Source organism: Glandiceps talaboti, chromosome 11, assembly GCF_964340395.1.
Source record: "Glandiceps talaboti chromosome 11, keGlaTala1.1, whole genome shotgun sequence".
Classification (NCBI taxonomy): Eukaryota; Metazoa; Hemichordata; class Enteropneusta; family Spengelidae; genus Glandiceps; species Glandiceps talaboti.
The window spans coordinates 1477648-1499767 of record NC_135559.1 but is presented as its reverse complement, the minus strand read 5'-3'; the positions used below and the strand labels follow the sequence as shown (position 1 = coordinate 1499767).

The window sequence follows — 22120 nt, the reverse complement described above, 5'->3', positions numbered from 1 at the left end:
AAGGTTTTTAGATTGTAGTCATCTAAGATAACAAAGAAATATACAACACATGCAGTAGTTAAACCGACATATACTTTATCTGTAGTAATAGTCTAGTTCAAGACAGGGACAGTATTACGTATTAAAAACTTCATCTCTATCCCAGTCTAGTCAATGCCCTGATGAAAGGTGTTAATTGTGGTTCTATCCCATAGTGGGCGAAGCGGGAACAGCACATGTCAGTAGTAATCCATCACAAATTGACAGGCTGTCATCATTCTCATGTTTCTAGGACTGATATGATATGTAAACGTCAAACCAGAACTCCACCTCCAGTCTGTTTAAAATAGGAAACAGTGTCCAACTTCCCTAAAGACAATACATTACTTACGTTGTCCAGGAAACAGTGTCCAATTTCACTAAGATGAGGAATACCATGGTTGATACAAGACTGGAGTTTCTTGACAAATTTATTTTGAAATAAATAAATCTCTTCTATGTTGCCAAAAATCTTAGCTGTGATTTCAGGAGAGAACATCTCGGGTCGTTTATGGCACTGTCTAACATAGCCCTGTAAGACAAAGTAACATAGAAATCATATCATGCATACTACAATAGATTTGTTGTGGTTCCATGATATACTTAATTCATGGTAACCTATATATAATGTATTCGGGGGGGGGGGGGGGGGGGGGGGGGGCTTGTGTATTCACCTAGGGGGCTGGGTATTCACCTAGGGACTGTGTATTCACCTAGGAGGCTGGGTATTCACCTAGGGGCTGTGTATTCACCTAGGGGCTGTGTATTCACCAAAAGGGGCTGTGTTTTCACCAAAAGGGGCTGTGTTTTCACCTAGGGGGCTGTGTCTTCACCAAAATCCCTTTCAAAAATCAAAAACATTTTGCAGATCTTTGCAATAAGATTTACAAGTGCATTTACGAAAATCGGGAATGCATTGATAGATGACTACATGCAAAATACACATTAATAAAACAAGGTATTATTCCCCAACTGTTTGTGCCCATCGTTCATCTTGATTTCCATTTGATCAAAAAAAGCAAAGTGCAAAGTTTGGTTGGATCAATTCCTGGAAGTTACATTAGGATTAGTGTGATGTGGCCACGATTGCGTTTCCTGATTTTTAGTTATAAAAGATGTTACAGTAGATGTAAAAACACCATACGGTCACTTGACTTTCAATTTGGTTTTAATATGTCCCTCCATCGTTTTGGTAAGAAAACCTGACTCTTGATGTTGAACACAAATGAAAAATAAAAACAAGAAATTAGCCCACAAATTCAATCTACTAAAATTGGGACAAGTTGAAATTGGGACGAGTTAATCCATCACCAACTAATCAAATCTTAAAAAGTTAATATTGTTGTAAAAATAACTTACCTCACATACATCCCTTAGATGTTTGACATAGACTTTCTCTGTGCTAATAATTTCATTGATGACATTAGAACGGACTTGATCTTTGCTAAGAAAACTAATACTAAGTTTTTTCATCTTCTGTGATGTCAATGACAGAGTGCCATCTTTAATTTTGGCTACACATTCTTCAACAGTGTCACTCTGGTTAACACGAAGCTGTTGACAAACACAGTAATGATTATTACAATCAATTTATTATATACATGTATTTGGGAAACATTTTTTTGGCACTCACAGCCATAATTTTTTTTGGAAGTCTTTCTTTACTCTGTCAGATTCTGTCAGTGTTCTGTTGGAGTTGTGGCGAATGTGCATATAAAGGGAAGAGAGACCATGTCAGTTTATATAAGGTAGTATGCACATTTCCATCTTCATTTCTGTCTGTCTGTCTGTCTGTCTGTCTGTCTGTCTGTCTATGTATGTATGTATGTATGTATGTATGTATGTATGTATGTATGTATGTATGCATGCATGCATGCATGCATGTATGCATGTATGTATGTATGTATGTATGTATGTATGTATGTATGTATGTATGTATGTATGTATGTATGTATGTATGCATGCATGTATGTATGTATGTATGTGTGTCTGTCTTTCTGTCTGTATATATGTATGTATACATGCATGTACACATTTATACATGCACCCCCCCCTTCCCCTGAATGATCAATCCCCTCTACCCACTATATGAGTACATACAATTGTCACAGCACATCTTTACATTGCCCCTCCCTTTAATGGAGAAACTTACCCTAACAAATGACGCTGGAAACCATCCTTCCCTATCCTGTATCCGTCCCCACCACCAATCTTTATCCATCATATCCGTCACTTCAATCACATCACCAGCCTTGAATGCCACCTCGTCTTCATCCATGGTCACATGATCCCACAGAGCTTCAGCATATGTCAGGGTATCATCATAGTCTTCCTCCCTGTTGTAATGCTATAGACAAATAGACATTTCTTTATCACTAACTGGTCATACTACACCAGATTCACAATATACAAAACTTACATTTACAGTGCCTTTGATTTCAGTAAATAGTCAAATTTTCATTATAAATTTAAGTCATGAACACAGTTGAGAGAGAGAGAGAGAGCGAGAGAGAGTGAGAGAGCGAGCGAGAGAGAGAGAGAGCGAGAGAGAGCGAGCGAGAGAGAGAGTGAGAGAGCGAGCGAGAGAGAGTGAGAAAGAGCGAGAGAGAGAGATAGTGAGAGAGCGAGAGAGAGCGAGAGCGAGAGAGAAAGAGAGAGAGAGAGAGAGAGAGAGAGAGAGAGAGAGAGAGAGAGAGAGAGAGAGAGAGAGAGAGAGAGAGAGAGAGAGAGAGAGAGAGAGAGAGAGAGAGAGAGAGAGAGAGAGAGAGAGAGAGAGAGAGAGAGAGAGAGAGAGAGAGAGCGACAGAGAGAGGGGGGGGGGGAAATGTGCATAATAAAGATGTGCGAATCTTAAATTATGAATAATCTCGAGAAAAATCACCCTGCTCCCAAAACTAACACCAGTTACAGAAAATCCATCTTGGGTTTAGTCAGTGCATAATTATCTAGAGTTATCTAGTAAAAGATACTGTAGATGTTGATGATGGAATTGATGAAGATGCTGATGATGACCAGATATCTGGAGGTGCATCTGTCTGTCAGTGGTGGTGCTGAAATGGAGAGTCTTCACATGTCTACAGCAAGGAAGCTCAATTTGAGCATTGGTATAGCATTGATACAACCATGCTGTAGCCATGCGTAGATCTCAATGCTTAGTGTGTAGAAACACTCTACTACAGTCACACGCTGTATGTTTATTGGTGAGAGTATTAGTTGTGCAACATACACGATGTTGGTGATGGTGGTGGTGGTGGTGTCTTCATTACTGGATGATGTCTAAACCAATGAGTTAGCCAAGTCTAGATCATACACACATATATATTATAGTGTTTGACACTGAATAGGATGGTAAACTGATGAGTTAGCCAAGTCTTGCTAGTTACACACACACACACACACACACACACACACACACACACACACACACACACACACACACACACACACACAAACACATGTATACATGCACACACATACACAAGCATACACACATGCACATGCACACACACACACACACACACACACACACACACACACACACACACACACACACACACACACACACACACACACACACACACACACACACACACTTATTGGCATTGAATAAAAGATGGTATACCAGCAAAAAATATATCCATTCCTACAGTTATGAGAATCTGATTGTGTCTTGGTCATCATGTCATTTCTGACTAAATGGACATTATGTCATATCTCACTAAATGGACATTATGTCATATCTCACTAAATGATGGACATTATGTCATATCTCACTAAATGATGGACATTATGTCATATCTCACTAAATGATGGACGTTATGTCATATCTCACTAAATGATGGACGTTATGTCATATCTCACTAAATGATGGACGTTATGTCATATCTCACTAAATGATGGACATTATGTCATATCTCACTAAATGATGGACATTATGTCATATCTCACTAAATGATGGACATGTATTACTCAATTGTTATCTCATCAACTGGAGTTGCATGGTTAGAGGTTAAATTCAACAGTTAATTTGTCAGCAGGGTGTTAAAGAAATTTTGACTGTTTTAGTTAACATATTAGTAAAGTCATGGTATTACAAGCAACAGTTATCCAGCTCTAACCATAGAGGGCGCTCTCCAGTGTGCCCTCTAACTTAGCCAATTTGATGCACTGACTGACAGCAGTTTCTTGTGACCCACCTAAATTTGGTGTTCTCCTATCTCTTGCTGGAAGGTGGCCCACATGAAAGCCAAGTTTTATCATTTTGACACACAACAAACATGTTTTAATATTATAGGACACATTGGTGCTCTAAGCATCAGAGCACATTGGGGCTCTAATCATTAGGGCACATTGGCACTCTAAGCATCAGGGCACACTAGTGCTCTAAGCATTAAACTAACTGTTACACACCTTTCAAAGAATGGAATGGTCCATTGATAGACATAGCAGGAGAAAGTTAATATGTCAATACAGACACTACATGTACTGTTAGTATTTCCAATTTCCATAATTTGTCTTAGCTCCATGGCCCCAGTACGTAGCAACCCTCACCCTTATTTCCATAGCCCCCCCCCCCCCAGTACGTAGCAACCCTCACCCTAATTTCCATAGCTCCTACCCCTAGTATGCAGCAACCCTCAGCCTTAGTTCCATAGCCCCACCCCTCCATGGAAGTATTGACCATCAGACTTAGTCCCAAACCCCCCTCTTAGTAAGTAGGGACCATCAGCCTTAGTTCCATAGCCCCCTCCTAGTAAGTCTGACCCTTAGCATTATTTCCATAGCCCCATGGAAGTAGTCCTTAACAACTGAGTTACAACTTACTGATTGATATCATGACATAGCAAGGGTAAACTGTGTTTTGTTTTTTGTCAACCATGGTGTCTGAAGTATGAGTGCAAGGGTAAACTGTGTTTTGTTTTAGTCAACCATGGTGTGTGAAGTATGAGTCCTATCTTATTTCATCCTGACATATTTGTACTTACTCTTGCATATGTTGCATATCTTGATTGTACATCACTTGAACCATAGGCAGGACTAGTGATGTCTTCACCGCTACTTGAATCTTCATCTGTTAGATGAGAACCTGTATGGTAGACAAAATATTCAGTCATATAACCTGTATGGTAGACAAAATATTCAGTCATATAACCTGTATGGTAGACAAAATATTCAGTGATATAACCTGTATGGTAGACAAAATATTCAGTCATATAACCTGTATGGTAGACAAAATATTCAGTCATATAACCTGTATGGTAGACAAAATATTCAGTCATATAACCTGTATGGTAGACAAAATATTCAGTCATATAACCTGTATGGTAGACAAAATATTCAGTCATATAACCTGTATGGTAGACAAAATATTCAGTCATATAACCTGTATGGTAGACAAAATATTCAGTGATATAACCTGTATGATAGACAAAATATTCAGTCATATAACCTGTATGATAGACAAAATATTCAGTCATATAACCTGTATGATAGACAAAATATTCAGTCATATAACCTGTATGATAGACAAAATATTCAGTGATATTCCAGCACATTCACACACTTATTGTGCTTGTGTAGGTACTGAGAGAATTGTGGTATTGTACATTTGTATATTTCAAAGAGTTGTGGTATTGTTTATTTCAGAGAGTTGTCACAGTGGTATTGTTTATTTCAAAGAATTGTGGTACTGTTTATTTCAGAGAGTTGTGGTATTGTTTATTTCAGAGAGTTGTGGTTTTGTATATTTCAGAGAGCTGTGGTATTGTATATTTCAGAGAGTTGTGGTATTGTATATTTCAGAGAGTTGTGGTATTGTATATTTCAGAGAGTTGTGGTATTGTATATTTCAGAGAGATGTGGTATTGTATATTTCAGAGAGTTGTGGTATTGTATATTTCAGAGAGATGTGGTATTGTATATTTCAGAGAGTTGTGGTATTGTATATTTCAGAGAGATGTGGTATTGTATATTTAACAATTTGTTAAGGTTATTCATGTCAGCTGTCTTGTTTTTTATTGACATTTTGTTTACCAAAATACAAGAGTTGATGATAACACAACATCTACAGAATCACTACGTCTCATCAGGAGACAGACCACACCTGATATATAGAGAGAGTCAAAAGGATGAAGTAAAGTGTTCTTACCTGTACTAAGTATACGGCTACTCATAAGGTCATCCAGGTCTGTCGGTGTACTAACTGATCTATGCATATATTCTTGACTAGTTGCAATGACTGCTGCAGCCTGCTGGCCTACCACAGATTGGATATCATTCTGACTTTGTCCAGACTACAAAAAATATCACACATACACAGACATCATAATTACACAAACATATCTATATTTTTATGTCACAATAAGCTATAATGGCACTAATATATAAATTACAATAATTGGGTGCAATGGTATTATACTATATCAATATAGATTTAGTAATAGCCCGGTTTGATGGCAATCATATTTACCTTATTTACATGCACATGTGCACATGCACGCACACGCACGCACACACACACACACACACACACACACACACACACACACACACACACACACACACTCTCACACACACACAAACATACATACATACATACATACATGCATGCATGCATACATACATACATACATACACACACACATACATACATACATACATACATACATACATACACACAAAGACACAGACAGACATAAACACAGAGATACACACAGACATACATGCAGACAGAGACAGACAGACAGACAGACAGACAGACAGACAGACAGACAGACAGACACATACAGACACACACACATACACACACAGACAGACTTGATCATTACTACTAAACTTTGGTTCATTTGTACTAAAAATCACCTCAAGTCACACTTATTGGCTGCTGTAGCTTTAACAACATCATTTCCATAAGACTTGTACATACATACATTTATGCGTGTATAGTAATTATAAACAGTCAACTTACATAACGCCGTTGTTGCTGCTGCTGGACAAACTTGTCAATATCTTGCATATCAATATGACCTAGATCTGACATAGGTCGGGGTCTTCTTGACCTCCGCAATTTTGACCCAGCAGGAACTTTCTCACCTTTACTCTCTGATTGCACTGTAAGTATCAAAGACAAAAACCAAACACAGTTACAAATAAAACATGGGGAAATTACTATCTTAGCAGAGCCACATCCACATCATAAGAGAAATCATGCAGTTATACCAAGAACAGGGACACGAGGGCAGGTAACCATATCATCTTTACGTCATTACCACAGCATCACCTAGCAGCAAAGCCAGAAAACAGACAGTTGGACAAAAGCCTGTCCACCTGAGCAGATGAAACTTTACTAGTAAAGTAATTTGAACCCTTGGTTGTGTAACACAAGCTATATAATAACATACAAAGTGGATTTATGGTATCTGCAAAACAAAAAATTCATATCTTCCAATTTACAATTTCTAATGACAGGGTTTAGGATTACATAATGTATCTCTACCTATATCTGATTTGGTAGCAAAATCAAACTTCTATTATTCTGATTGGATTGAAAACAAAATATAAATGTGCTGCAAGTATTATGAGAATATAGCTGGAGGCAAATTAGAGTATCTTGTTGCTTGACAACTATTATGTCATCTATGTCAGTCTTCAAGATAAAAAATTAATCATTTGTGGAAGTTCTGAAAATGTAAGAAATACAAAGGAACAGTGAAAATGCCCAGATACTATTTCTATTCTGACTATCATCACATGTATTGGCGGGGTTGGACTAGATTAGTTGACAGACAACTATTGGCAGGGTTGGACTAGATTAGTTGGCAGACAACTATTGGCAGGGTTGGACTATAGATTAGTTGACAGACAACTATTGGTGGGGTTGGACTATAGATTAGTTGACAGACAACTATTGGCAGGGTTGGACTATAGATTAGTTGACAGACAACTATTGGCAGGGTTGGACTATAGATTTGTTGGCAGATAACTATTGGCAGGGTTGGACTATAGATTAGTTGACAGACAACTATTGGAGGGGTTGGACTATAGATTAGTTGACAGACAACTATTGGCAGGATTGGACTATAGATTTGTTGACAGACAACTATTGGCAGGGTTGGATTAGATTAGTTGACAGGCAACTATTGGCAGGGTTGGACTATAGATTAGTTGACAGGCAACTATTGGCAGGGTTGGACTATAGATTAGTTGACAGGCAACTATTGGCAGGATTGGACTATAGATTTGTTGACACACAACTATTGGCAGGGTTGGATTAGATTAGTTGACAGGCAACTATTGGCAGGGTTGGACTATAGATTAGTTGACAGACAACTATTGGCAGGGTTGGACTATAGATTAGTTGACAGGCAAATATTGGCAGGATTGGACTATAGATTTGTTGACAGACAACTATTGGCAGGGTTGGATTAGATTAGTTGACAGGCAACTATTGGCAGGGTTGGACTATAGATTAGTTGACAGGCAACTATTGGCAGGGTTGGATTAGATTAGTTGACAGGCAACTATTGGCAGGGTTGGACTATAGATTAGTTGACAGGCAACTATTGGCAGGATTGGACTATAGATTTGTTGACAGACAACTATTGGCAGGGTTGGATTAGATTAGTTGACAGGCAACTATTGGCAGGGTTGGACTATAGATTAGTTGACAGGCAACTATTGGCAGGGTTGGACTATAGATTAGTTGGCAAACAACTATTGGCAGGGTTGGACTATAGATTAGTTGACAGGCAACTATTGGCAGGGTTGGACTATAGATTAGTTGACAGGCAACTATTGGCAGGATTGGACTATAGATTTGTTGACAGACAACTATTGGCAGGGTTGGATTAGATTAGTTGACAGGCAACTATTGGCAGGGTTGGACTATAGATTAGTTGACAGGCAACTATTGGCAGGATTGGACTATAGATTTGTTGACAGACAACTATTGGCAGGGTTGGATTAGATTAGTTGACAGGCAACTATTGGCAGGGTTGGACTATAGATTAGTTGACAGGCAACTATTGGCAGGGTTGGACTATAGATTAGTTGGCAGACAACTATTGGCAGGGTTGGACTATAGATTAGTTGGCAGACAACTATCTTATAATCCCTTTCCTATTTATATATGTAATCATACTCTCTTTACTGACTTGTGTTATATTTTGTATCTGGGAATAAAGTCATATATGTATATTCTAGGCCTACAAGCTACAAACTGTATGATAGTGTATCCATCAAATAATTATCCCATTAGTTGACAGAGAACTTCTTTCTGGTACTTTTTTTTTGTATTTCTGTAATTGATAATGATTGCTATCCCAGGATGGGAGGTGGGGATTGGCAGGATAGTGGTGGTGGAGGCAACTCTAATAGGGGAGGGTCCACTAGAAACGAGGAGGATTTTTGTGTTTATAAGGTATGAGAAAGGGTACTACTTGACTTCTCTGGTTGGAAGATGTTAGAAAAATCACCAATTATTGTTGGGAACTGGTCTGGTAAGAGCTTGCTTCAATTTTAGCACACAATACACTAATGTATTTCTATAATTTTCAAAATTATGCTTACAATTCTTAAAAGTATAATTTCATTTCTTAAAACCAATTATTTTGATCAGGTTGTAGCAATATCATAAAACAAACTGCCGTCTGCATGTATTATAGACATATTTATTGTATGCGATTCGGTTGGTATGAGATAGGGTCTCCTCTTTTGCTGGTATAACAACTGTTTGGATTCAGAGGTCTTAGCAGAATCCCCTCATATCATTTTACATACAAAATTGAATGAAACCAATAAACTCTTTTTGACATACAAGCTTTTTTTTTATCAAACATAGTGAAGTCATGAGGTATTCCTGAGTATTAATGTACATGAATATCAAAAAGACAGACACAAACACAGACAGACACAACACCAATATGCCAAATTTAGTGAACGACAAATTCTTTCCTTCAAGTGTTCAATTCACTATTTGTTTTACATTGTCATGGTTACTATGTCATGTCATTTCTGTGTAAAACTTCCGTCTACCATTGTTTTTTTAGACATGCAGAGTAAAGAAGGCAAACTCTGTCACAAAATAATTAGTTCAGGAAGACTGTAACGTTAGAATACTTTCTGGTATTGATAATTAAAACGGAAATGTCTTCAACACACTACACAGGTTTCACTGTCAAAAAAGATTAATGAGTAATTGCAATATTACACAAATCATGAGTGCACAATTTCTTCTTTTCTCTCCAGAGATCTAAAACCATAGAAATGATGCAATGTATTTAATTCTAATGACTTTTATTTGCAAGGAATCTCTAGTAAAATAGATGTATGTATGCACATGTTTTTCATCTTTGCTTGTGTGTGTGTGTGTGTGTGTGTGTGTGTGTGTGTGTGTGTGTGTGTGTGTGTGTGTGTGTGTGTGTGTGTGTGTGTGTGTGTGTGTGTGTGTGTGTGTGTGTGTGTTTGGGGGGGGGGGATTAATCTAAAACGAAGAAATTACATTTCTTGTGCATCAGTTTTAAAGTGACCCGGCCCATAATCAAAGCTAACAATTTCTCTTTAAAAACTAATATCAAAAAGCCTAACAAAACTGCATCACCAAATAGTTTCTCTTCAAAATCTATCATCAAATTGACTAACAAAATTATATAAACAAAGTTACAATTTCTCTTCAAAAACTATTACTGGTGAAACATGTAGAATACTTGGGGTGAATTTCACTACATCTCCTCATGCGTGTAAAATCTTACTCTTCCAAAAAAAACAGAAGAAAAAAGGTAGATTTACCAAATAAACACTTTCTATGACTTGATGATTAGGTGATCAAACTTTAGTAACATTAATATTCATTTTTATTATACTATACAAAACAGTAAATACTTTATCAAATTTGATAAACATTGGCACAGACATGTGAACTGTGTCTCTAGATACAAAACTTACAATTAGCTATTTGATTCTTGGGTTATTGTAGAAAGACAAAGTTGGCTAGTTGACCTTGACATGTTGGTCAAGGTCAAGTCTCACTAGAAAGGTTACTATTGATAATGTAAAGTAGGCACTTGAATGGTATCTCTATGTATTCATCTTTTGGATGTAAGAGGTAAAATGTGTACTTTAGGATACATATGGCACCATTTTGTGATAAAGGACAAAGTTACACATTTATGTTATGTGCATATTATGCAGTCTATAGTGTTTGACATTTGCACCTGGTTTGATTGAAATTGAGTCGTGGCTGTGTCAGAGATATGACTTAACATGGACATGACACACATATGGATATGACTTGGGGGGGGGGGGGGGGTCATTCCTGGGGTGTGTCCACTGTGAGCTACTAATGTAAAACTACTAGCATGGGTAAAAATAACAGTTCTCTTCATTGACAGTGCATCATCAGTTTCTGATATTATTAAAAGTCAATTTATTGTCAAGGGTTTGTCAAGACTCTATTAAAGATGAACACTTACCATTTTGTAGAGACACTGTAGGTATTTCGGTTGTAGGTGTAGATGAACCACTACCAATGTTGTCCTCTCCACCATAGTCTCTAATGACTGCAAGAGATCCTGGTCTGTAGCGTGGAGTCACTGGTGACCTAGGTACCTCATCACTAACTGACTTATAATCTCCATAATGGTCAGACTTTGGCCTGGGTTGACTGTTTTTCTTTTCCCTGTATACAACTTCTCCTATTAGGTAAAAAATAAAAATAAAAACTGTCACATTTTGGCACAGCTATACATTAACTGATTTGTATTTTAGGGAAATGTTTGTCTTCTCTGTGTTCAAATTTACCTAGAACAGGAAAATTATTGTAGTTATGAAACAACAAACACCACAAACAAGTTGTAATAGTACTAAGCAGCTCTTGTATCACAACCAAGGGTTCTAATTCCATATAAGTAAAGTTTTGCCAATTCAGGTTGCGGTAAACTCAGCAAATGGAGCCTGTTAACCTAAACAGGTGAAATGTTACTCGTGAATTAGACCCCTTGGTCATGATACTAGAAATATTTACTGGTAGATTTTGTCATCAACCTGGTGAACATATGTACGGATACCACAAAAATGACTATGCTGGCAAAACTTAGCGAGTCAGACACATTATTCAAAACCCTCATTATTCAAAACAGAAAATTGCCTAGCTTCTGATGATTGCCATGGTTACACAACAGTTTGGAACGAAAATCAGTACAACAAACCAAGAAAGAAATGAAAACACACTGTTAGGTAGTTTTGTAATCAAAATTGTTGAATTATTACAAAGTTACATCAATATACACTTTCTTAAAGTAGGTTTCATAAACGATGAGCAATTGATGAAACATTCCAACTCTGAAATTGTGCTCATTTTTGTCTCTGTCAATTTAGGAAAAGGATCATGTTCAACAAATTGTGGATGAAAAATTTGACACATTTTGGCATACAGAAAGACTCTGTCGCATCGTACGACAATATACAAACACAAACTGTCATGGATCCATTGATAATTACACCAAAAAAAGAGTTACAAAACAGTTTTGGTGATTTACCAGATACCCACATCCTTCTGACTCTGCTTGATCTCTTACAAGTAGATGAGTTTATCTGTGTACACAAGGACAGCTATCACCAGGACTTTGATGCATAAGTGAATAGTATAGTGTATTATCAAATGTGCAGCATGATGGGAATTATACTTATAGTCACAAAGCCTGATTTCATACATGTCACTCAATATTTCTACATCAATTTTCCATATCAATTAATATCAGTTACGTCATATGAAATTTGATGAGCATGTTCTGAATCAATTGAGTGATCAGTTAGAGAATAGTAATTTGATCTACAGAGATGGTATAACATAGCCAGTAAAACATTATATACTTCTGATTGCTTTTATTGAAGTGGATTCAAATATCAGACATGAAATACTTTCCAAGTAGATTGTTGAAGTATACTGTTAGATTTGCTTTAAAGTGTACATGCAAAGGGTGATACTTTTTTTCGTCAATATGTTTATTTTGCCATAAAAATAAAGGACATTGGGTTTTGTGACAGTATAGAATAGCTCTGACATGAGAAATTGCATGAAAAATGAGCCACTCTTGGCTCAGCCACAGAGCACCTCAGGAAGTACTTCTCATTTGCATATGCATAGGACAGATTTTGGAACATCGTGACATCACTTGAGGAACACAATCATCCTCGTAAGTTTATCTTTACATGCAAAGCCATTAGGGCCAAGCCAGAAGGTCAACTTCACAACCAGTTTTCGCCAGAACACGACATTGAATATTCATCAGATGCCTTAAGCGTAGAGCAATACACTCCAGCATTAACATCTGATCGTGTGATTTAGCCATATTCATTAGAACCGACTGATAGCAGTAACGATAGTTCCTCTGGCAGTGAGTGACTGAATGACACTGCTTTATAAGGGTAATGTAGTCATGGCTAGTATACATTATATATAATAGTATACCTGTGTTTAAATATCCACCATGCAAGTACCTCAGTTAATTGCTTGTTTTCTGACTATGCCTTGCTGTCTTGTACCGCAACATGGACCATCCAGTGTATTGTTTACGTCCTAGTGAAGCCATATTGTTTACATAAAGTGAAGGCTGTTATCAGCATCCTTTGTTGACATAACTATTCAATGGGTGGAAAACAGCTCCCACAGACAATCTAATCGAAAGGAAAATTGTCTTATAGTTCCATACCCATCGAACATACAGAGAGAATGAGAGAAAGAGTTCCCCATAATATTATCTCAAGTTGTGCAGTCTCAGATGTTGCATGTGTCGTAACAGTACATTCGATCTATGACCATTCAAAATCTTCGCGAAAGTAGACCCACAAATTCATTAGAGCAGAACGTTTTGTTGGATAACTATCCCTCTCGAAAACTATGTGTAAACACACTTTATTTCATTTTATACTGCCTTCATTACCATCCACACAGTGACATGAAGTGGTTTCATCTTTCAAAGCATGGCCTGTGTTCACTGAAGCCGGCCGTACTGTGGTGTATTGCATATTGTCTCCGACCATTTTTGTTTTGTTTGAGTTTTTGATGGATAGACATGTCTTATGTTGTGGATTTATTTGACCTGGGAGCGTGAAGTGTTGACTGTACTTTGCTGTGTCCATCCACTTTGGACACGTGCTTGGCATGACACAGTAATTGCTCAGGTAGACAAAACAATGGAAACAAAAATAGCAACATTATAATTAGCGTTGCCTTTTTTTACTTTGATATGATTGCGACAGTATGTACATGTGATGTATCACAATGAAAACGATCGACTCTCAGCAACATGGAAATCAAAGCATACAATCGGACTACGTATTGTTTCCAAAAAATTGCTATCGTACTGAAAATATTTTATGAAGCTAACTTGCTTTCTTCGTGAAAACATCATTTCAAATTATTTTATATGTTTTCCTTTTTTTCGCTTGGATCATGGCTACCGGTGGCGTGGAGAACCCCGGCCCCGGTAACATTTGCCTTCACCCATTACCTACTCAGTTATATCACTCGGAAATGTGTGTAGGGTGATTGTTTCACTGCAGGTGCTGCCGACAAAACACCAAGGTACCATTGTTGTCGGAACACTAAACTGGTACACCACAATATGTACAGTTACAGATAATACTATATGGCAAGCGTAATTAGTAATTTGTAAGTAAACATTACACAAAGGCTTAGAAGGCTTTTGTAACATGTGGGACCTCGATACCTTTCGTGAGCTGGCTGAGGTGCCACACAAGGGATTAAGGGCGCAAGTATTTTTGCAACTTTCTTGTCAATGCGCATAATATTTAGAGGTACTTGTGCTTTATGGCAAAATAAACATAATAATGAAACAAATTATCAACCTTTGCATGTACACCTTAATTATCAGCCCTGTATGTGGTGTCTCTTAATGTCCAGTGTCACAACTGTGAGTATCTATTGCTTGATTTGATTTCATTACATCAATAAAACAAGAATCTTTCATTTCCAGGCTGAAGTCAAAGCATTTTGTAATACAACAAATCAAATTTTGAAACGTAAAATGCACATTTCTGATGCGATCATTTTCATTTGAACAATTTCCCAACTAGACACCCAAGGTAATGGACCCACCAAATATCATGGCAATCGGTTCAGCGGTTTTTGACTTACTTGTGCTTTGTGCTGGTAACATTGTTTACAGATTGATTACATTGAGAGACAGCAGATACTGGGCTGATAATTAATGCAAATGTAAGCATACTTTTACACTTGCTATGGATGCTATAAATGATTGTGACAAGCAGTGAAAATGCTTTAGTTGACTGTTATCAGTTGTACTTTTACACTTGATATGGACGCTACATAAAAGATTGTGACAAACAGTGAAAATGCTTTAGTTGACTGTTATCAGTTGTACTTTTACACTTGATATGGATGCTATATAAAACATTATGTGACAAACAGTGAAAATGCTTTAGTTGACTGTTACTAGTTGTACTTTTACACTTGATATGGATGCTACATAAAACACTATGTGACAAACAGTGAAAATGCTTTAGTTGACTGTTACCAGTTGTACTTTTACACTTGATATGGATGCTACTGTGACAAGCAGTGAAAATGCTTTCATTGACTGTTATCAGTTGTAATTTTTCAGTATTTTCACAGCACAACAAAATCCACAAAAGCACTGATAAGAGATGACTGCCAAGCTTACCAAGTTCATTGTCATCTGTCACCAGAGGATCTGATATTGGTCTCCTTGTAATAGTCCTTGGTGGTGGTGTAGGTGGGGCACCCATTGCTGATGCATACTCCTCCCATCGATGGTCTGTAATGTCTGATTTCGGCCTACGTTGCAAAGGCCGTGGTCTACGACGCCTTACTACGGGAGCTTCTATTTCCCCTGGAATTGCATTAGTTTCCTAAGAAAAATAGAAAATATGAATAAGAATTAAATTACGACAGAAATTCCATGGTGAACAAGATAATGATATCATTAGGTTCTATATAATTATTGTTGTGAAAACAGCAGTCAGTTCAACCACAATGATTAGCCAATGTGGAGACATAGATTTGAGAATAATTGGGTTTGATATCATACAGTTTCTATAGCCTTGATCAATTGTATATCATCTAATATGGATAAACTATACAGTAGAGCTGTCAGTAGAAAAGTGAACACGTACAGCCAATTTTCATGACTTTTTCTAAAACTATTACACCTGGCTCCTTGTCATAAACTTTATGTACTTATTTATTTATTTATTTATTTACCATCCAACAGGCATTGTCCAATAACAGGAGGAAAGTTCAGTAATAATACAGGATGAAACCAAAGCACCCGGGGAAAACCCATGTTGTTCGGTAGAGTCAAACTGAACATCACTCTTCTTACCTACAGCGTGGTAAATTTATTCGAACCCTGACAGCAGTGGTAAGAAGCAAGTGATTTAATGGTACAGACATTTTCACTTACACTAGGACACATTGCACTATTAACAGACTCTTGCTGGAACATGATAGAAAAACACTATGGTATCAATTCTTGAGAGTAATGAGTTTGTTTTGTACTCTTGGGTTTAAGTTTCAAAACATTTATCAAAACTTAATTTGAAAAATGATTATATCATCAAAGTTGCCAGTAAACATTTTACAATCAGCAAACCACTTTGAGACAATCTTGAACTCAAAGATCTCAACATCAAAATTGCCAGTAAACACTTTACAATCAGCAAACCACTTTGAGACAATCTTAAACTCAAAAAGTTGCCAGTAAACATTTTACAACCAGCAAACCACTCTAAGGCAATCTTGAACTCAAAGATCTTAACATCAAAGTTGCCAGTAAACATTTTACAACCAGCAAACCACTCTAAGGCAATCTTGAACTCAAAGATCTTAACATCAAAATTGCCAGTAAACATTTTACAACCAGCAAACCACTTTAAGACAATCTTGAACTCAAAGATCTTAACATCAAAGTTGCCAGTAAACATTTTACAACCAGCAAACCACTTTAAGACAATCTTGAACTCAAAGATCTTAACATCAAAGTTGCCAGTAAACATTTTACAACCAGCAAACCACTTTGAGACAATCTTGAACTCAAAGATCTTAACATCAAAGTTGCCAGTAAATATTTTACAACCAGCAAACCACTTTGAGACAATCTTGAACTCAAAGATCTTAACATCAAAATTGCCAGTAAATATTTTACAACCAGCAAACCACTTTGAGACAATCTTGAACTCAAAGATCTTAACATCAAAGTTGCCAGTAAACACGTTACAACCAGCAAACCACTTTGAGACAATCTTGAACTCAAAGATCTTAACATCAAAATTGCCAGTAAATATTTTACAACCAGCAAACCACTTTGAGACAATCTTAAACTCAAAGATCTTAACATCAAAATTGTCAGTAAACACTTTACAACCAGCAAACCACTCTGAGGCAATTTTGAACTCAAAAAGTTGCCGGTAAACATTTTACAACCAGCACACACTCTGAGACAATCTTGAACTCAAAGATCTTAACATCAAAATTGCCTGTAAACACTTTACAACCAGCAAACCACTCTGAGGCAATTTTGAACTCAAAAAGTTGCCAGTAAACATTTTACAACCAGCAAACCACTCTGAGACAATCTATAAACTCAAAAATCTTAACATCCAAGTCGCCAGTAAACATTTTACAACTGACACAACAACAACTCTGAGATAATCGTACAACTTATTGATACCCCAATCACTGGAGAATAACTCCACACACCTATATTTAACACAAACAGCTATATTGTAAGTGATAACATAAATCTATGAACTTAAATACCAGTATAAGGTACATTAACGTTTTGATGCTGGCTTCTGTCAGATTTTGTTTGTGACATTTCCTCGCTACTTAAATTGATAGAAAGTGAGTATTTACAGTGGTTAACTGGAGTGCATCTGTCATCCATCATTCTTTCAAAAAAAACACAGAACACACCAGTCATTATGGTGGGTCTACTACAAGTCACTGACGTCCCATACTTTAAATGGCCATTAAACTTTCACCATCAGAGATTTCACATACAGGTGATAATATGAATGTAATGACCCATGTATAACCTGGTTTTATTCAGGCATCTCTATTACTCAAGTTGGTAAGATCACAGCATTCATAAGTACAATGTGCAGACAGTGTGCCATTGTACAAAACAAACAATATATAGAGATAAAAAACCAGAATTCAAATCTTAATAGAAAGAGATGTGACGAATGTGAATGAACACCAGGTATGTATATATCAACTCAACTATTAAGTCAAAAAAAGGATTTTTTCTGGTCAGGACATTTTGTCTAAAATGGTATGATGACAATTTTTTTTTAAATTCTAAACAAACCTGTCACTCAATTTACTATATGTATTTAGGGCAGTAACTGTTCTTTTTATTTGGTACTTTACAGAAAGTGTGTGTGCTTGTTCATGATGGCTCTGCAGTTGTCTTCTCTGAAGTAGGGAGGGTTATTTTTGTGTTTCCCCTCAGATTTGCAGACTGCATGGGCTGGACAAACACACAAAAAAAGACTGATGCGAGGGTATTTAAGGGATGTGTGGTGAATAGAAACAATTCTTTTTTTGGCCTTACTGACTTCAAGTTATTACACTTCAATGAAACTGTCTTTCACTTTTGTGTAAATTTTACCAACTTTCACTAGAAACTAGAGAAAATAATGCATTTTGAGATCTAGTAGATTATCAAGAGTAGAATGAAATCACTAAAACTAATTTCAAAATCCACAAAAAACTTGCAGGTCCATTTCAGATTGGGATTAAAATTCAGGTGGGGAAAAACAGATGTCTGTCAGAACTATAGAAAAGATGGTCCAGAACACAAAAGAGTAATTCTATATACTAGTAATCCTCATGTCTTTACAGAAAAGATAACAGTTAAAGCAAGAACCCAGGATTAAAACATGGGCCTTTATATATATATTCTGACCCATAAAAGCCACTGCAACACACAATTTGTATGAAAGAAAACAGCATATATTGAATTTTACACATATTGAATTTTACACTAAAATAACATTTTCAGTCTCAAATGTGTGAAGTCCCTTGAACTAAAAGTCACACTTTCAAGAAGCTTTTAAGATGAACTGTTGTCACTTTAAAAAACTGTTTTGTGATGAAACCTACAAATCTACACATAGTCATTTGACTCGTACCAAGAAGGTTACTTTGCCAGGCATTCATTTTTTATGGCTTAGATTTTAAACCCCCACCCCCATCCGTGACCCCCACCTTTTTGTCATCTATTTCAGACACTGGAATGATCAATAAAACCTTTGATAGATATGACAACAGCAAAAAATAAAACCCTAACCACAATAAGTGATCTAGTAAAGTTGAACAGTGTCCCAACATGACCTAAAAAGGTTATAAATGCTTACAAAATGCATCCTACATTGTTGGTGTGTTCATAGCATACAAGCCAGCTTATAATTTACCACATGGCTTATTCCATTGTTATAACTTTACACATGTCGGCCATTCCAACAGTTTAAAATTAGAACTCCAAAAACCACTAAATAGCCCCTCTAGGGAAAAACACATTAAAACCTCACATCAAAGAAAGTCTGAAATCTGTGCTTTCCATACAAAGAATAATAGCTGGCTGATCCACTTTCTATGAACAAACAATTTCTACTTTTTGTATTCATCCTGTTCTAATTTCCAAACCTGTTTTTTTTTCAAGTTCATTAACACTATAACCTTGGCACTGTATGCCTCAAAATTCACATAATATAATATGTAGGTAATTGTATTTGTGTAGTTGTACAGATAATATGGTACACCCTGAACAGTACTAAATCACAAGTGGGTAAATGTATTTGTGTAGTTCTACACATAATATGGTATACCCTGTACAGTACTAAATCACCTGCTAGTAAATGTATTTGTGTACCTGTACACATAATATCATACAATAAATCCGATCAAATTTATTTTTGGGTCCGCACCTTAAAATCAGAATCCCAATGTAATTATGATTTCAACCAGTTACTGTACTACTTATTTTATGGATGAAACTGACCAGCACAAAATCTAATTATTGACATTTTAATAATTTTCAGTGAATTGTATTTTGTGTGACTGAAAAAATATATATGCAGCCAGTGTAGCTTTTAATGACATCGCTGTTTTTAAATGAAACCGGTTTTTAAATGACACCACTGTTTTTAAATGACATCGCTGTTTTTAAATGATATTCTAATCTAAAGTATGACATTGCACTTTTCAGTCTTAACCCTTTCTCAATTATGATATGTCACACAATTTAACAAAAAAACAGTGCTCAAGGCTATGGTGTCATTGAACTGACATGGTTAAGAATACAAGCTGGGTACTTTTAATAAATGCTGATTTTTTAGTAAATCTTGGACTTGTCTCCTTGAACTAGATCACTGTGTTACTCTCAAGTCAAGTCCCAGCATCGACATTTCCTTGTGTCATGCATGCACTCACAGTTGGACTGGTAATAGTTTTCTCAATGAACCAAGCTACTAAGAGTAAGAATTATACGGCCATTTTTCTTATTATTTTCTCAGCTCTATATTTGTGCATGTATGTCACCACACAGTACGTATACAATGGACTATACATCTTCTTTAAAATGTTATGAATTATGTATGTGATGTATGCTTTAACAGTTTTCAAACGTCATTCACTGAATTTCGTTTTTTTTGAAATTTGAAAAAACGTCTTTCACCTCTTACATGGCAGTCTGTAAAGTGCTGTAAGTGTTGGCTAGTGTAATACAATATGGGTGCATAGGTGTACAGGGAGCACACAGTAGGGGGTACATGTTATGGACAATCCTTTCACTCCAAAGTTTGCTTCCTAACAATGTCGCTACTATGAGCAGAAGTAAGAAGTGGTCAAACGGTCTTTTAAGATAAGAACAGTGCAAAGCAAACTACGTTTGCAACCAAACATACATAGGCAAACCGAGCTTAGTGTTGTAAATCTACTCTCCATTCTGAGTGGGGTTGACAAGTACAAATGCGGATGGGTAGAGTTACATGTGCTCACTAGAATTACAAGCAAGTATAACACAACAGTGTCTGTGTTCGTGGGTAGGTGAGAGGACAATAGCTTAGTTGGCATTCCCACTGGAGTAACTTGTCCATACAACTATAGTAAGGAGAATTAAATTAACTTCCAACTTCACACCAATTTTGTACATGGGTATATAAATTTCACTTACGCAACCATACCATGAATTTTAACAGGTGTTATAAAGTTACCAAAGAGTGTTACCAAAGATTTTTGATGCCATTTGTGTGTGTGTGTGTGTGTGTGTGTGTGTGTGTGTGTGTGTGTGTGTGTGTGTGTGTCTGTGTGTGTGTCTGTGTGTGTGTCTGTGTGTGTATGTCTCTGTGTCCGTGCACGTGTTGGTGGTAGATTTTAAGTGTATCTCAGTTCCACTAACTCGTTATCAGTGTGCCCTCTAGGCTCTAATGATAGCCAAAGTTTGTTGTTGCGAGTCAAAATGAGAAAAACTGGCATTTCTTGTGAGTCTCCACATAGTAAAAGATAGGGGAACAAGAAATTTTGGTGTGTCACTAGAAGTAAGATTTCCTCCAAATTGTGATAGTTGTGTACCGGAAGAATTCTCTTCTTTTCGTCACTGGGGTTCATTTTTGATTGAAGAGCAACTTCTCCAAGACTGATACCAAAAGTTTGGAAACCTTACGAAAAACACTGAACAGGCCGGTTCTCTACTTTCCTTTGCCACCCTGATAGAAAGAATTGAAGGTCTTGGCAAAAAGTGTTGAAGGAATTCCCTCTTTTCTGTCTGACACCTGGTTCTTAAAACTCAAACATAACAGTGAAGGAATTTATGACTGAATGACAAGCCTGCAAACTAGGTAAATGTAACTTGATACAATTGTTTGTCTACTTGCGGTTGACAAGGCAAACCACTCTTTTTCACTTGAGAGAACTTCAAGTCTGTCGGTGTACAGTTCACACGTCCACAAATAAATAATGACTACTAAACTGTTCTACTTTGTACTTGCCAAGCGCGGAAAGAAAATGTTCAAACCGGCTCTCTGTCATTTTTTTCGA

General features: G+C 36.8%; 1 protein-coding gene across 1 annotated transcript in view; it reads right to left on the bottom strand.

Moving 5' to 3' along the window:
• Positions 1-22120, bottom strand: part of LOC144442267 (uncharacterized) — a 33090-nt gene that overhangs the window by 8087 nt on the left and 2883 nt on the right. The window contains exons 2-9 of the mRNA XM_078131567.1: positions 15720-15927; positions 11487-11708; positions 6986-7128; positions 6167-6311; positions 5004-5104; positions 2171-2365; positions 1378-1572; positions 371-550 (exon numbers count right to left, since the gene is read on the bottom strand). Of these exons, the coding sequence (XP_077987693.1) occupies positions 371-550; positions 1378-1572; positions 2171-2365; positions 5004-5104; positions 6167-6311; positions 6986-7128; positions 11487-11708; positions 15720-15927 (1389 nt within the window). The remainder of the gene's footprint in view (positions 1-370; positions 551-1377; positions 1573-2170; positions 2366-5003; positions 5105-6166; positions 6312-6985; positions 7129-11486; positions 11709-15719; positions 15928-22120) is intronic.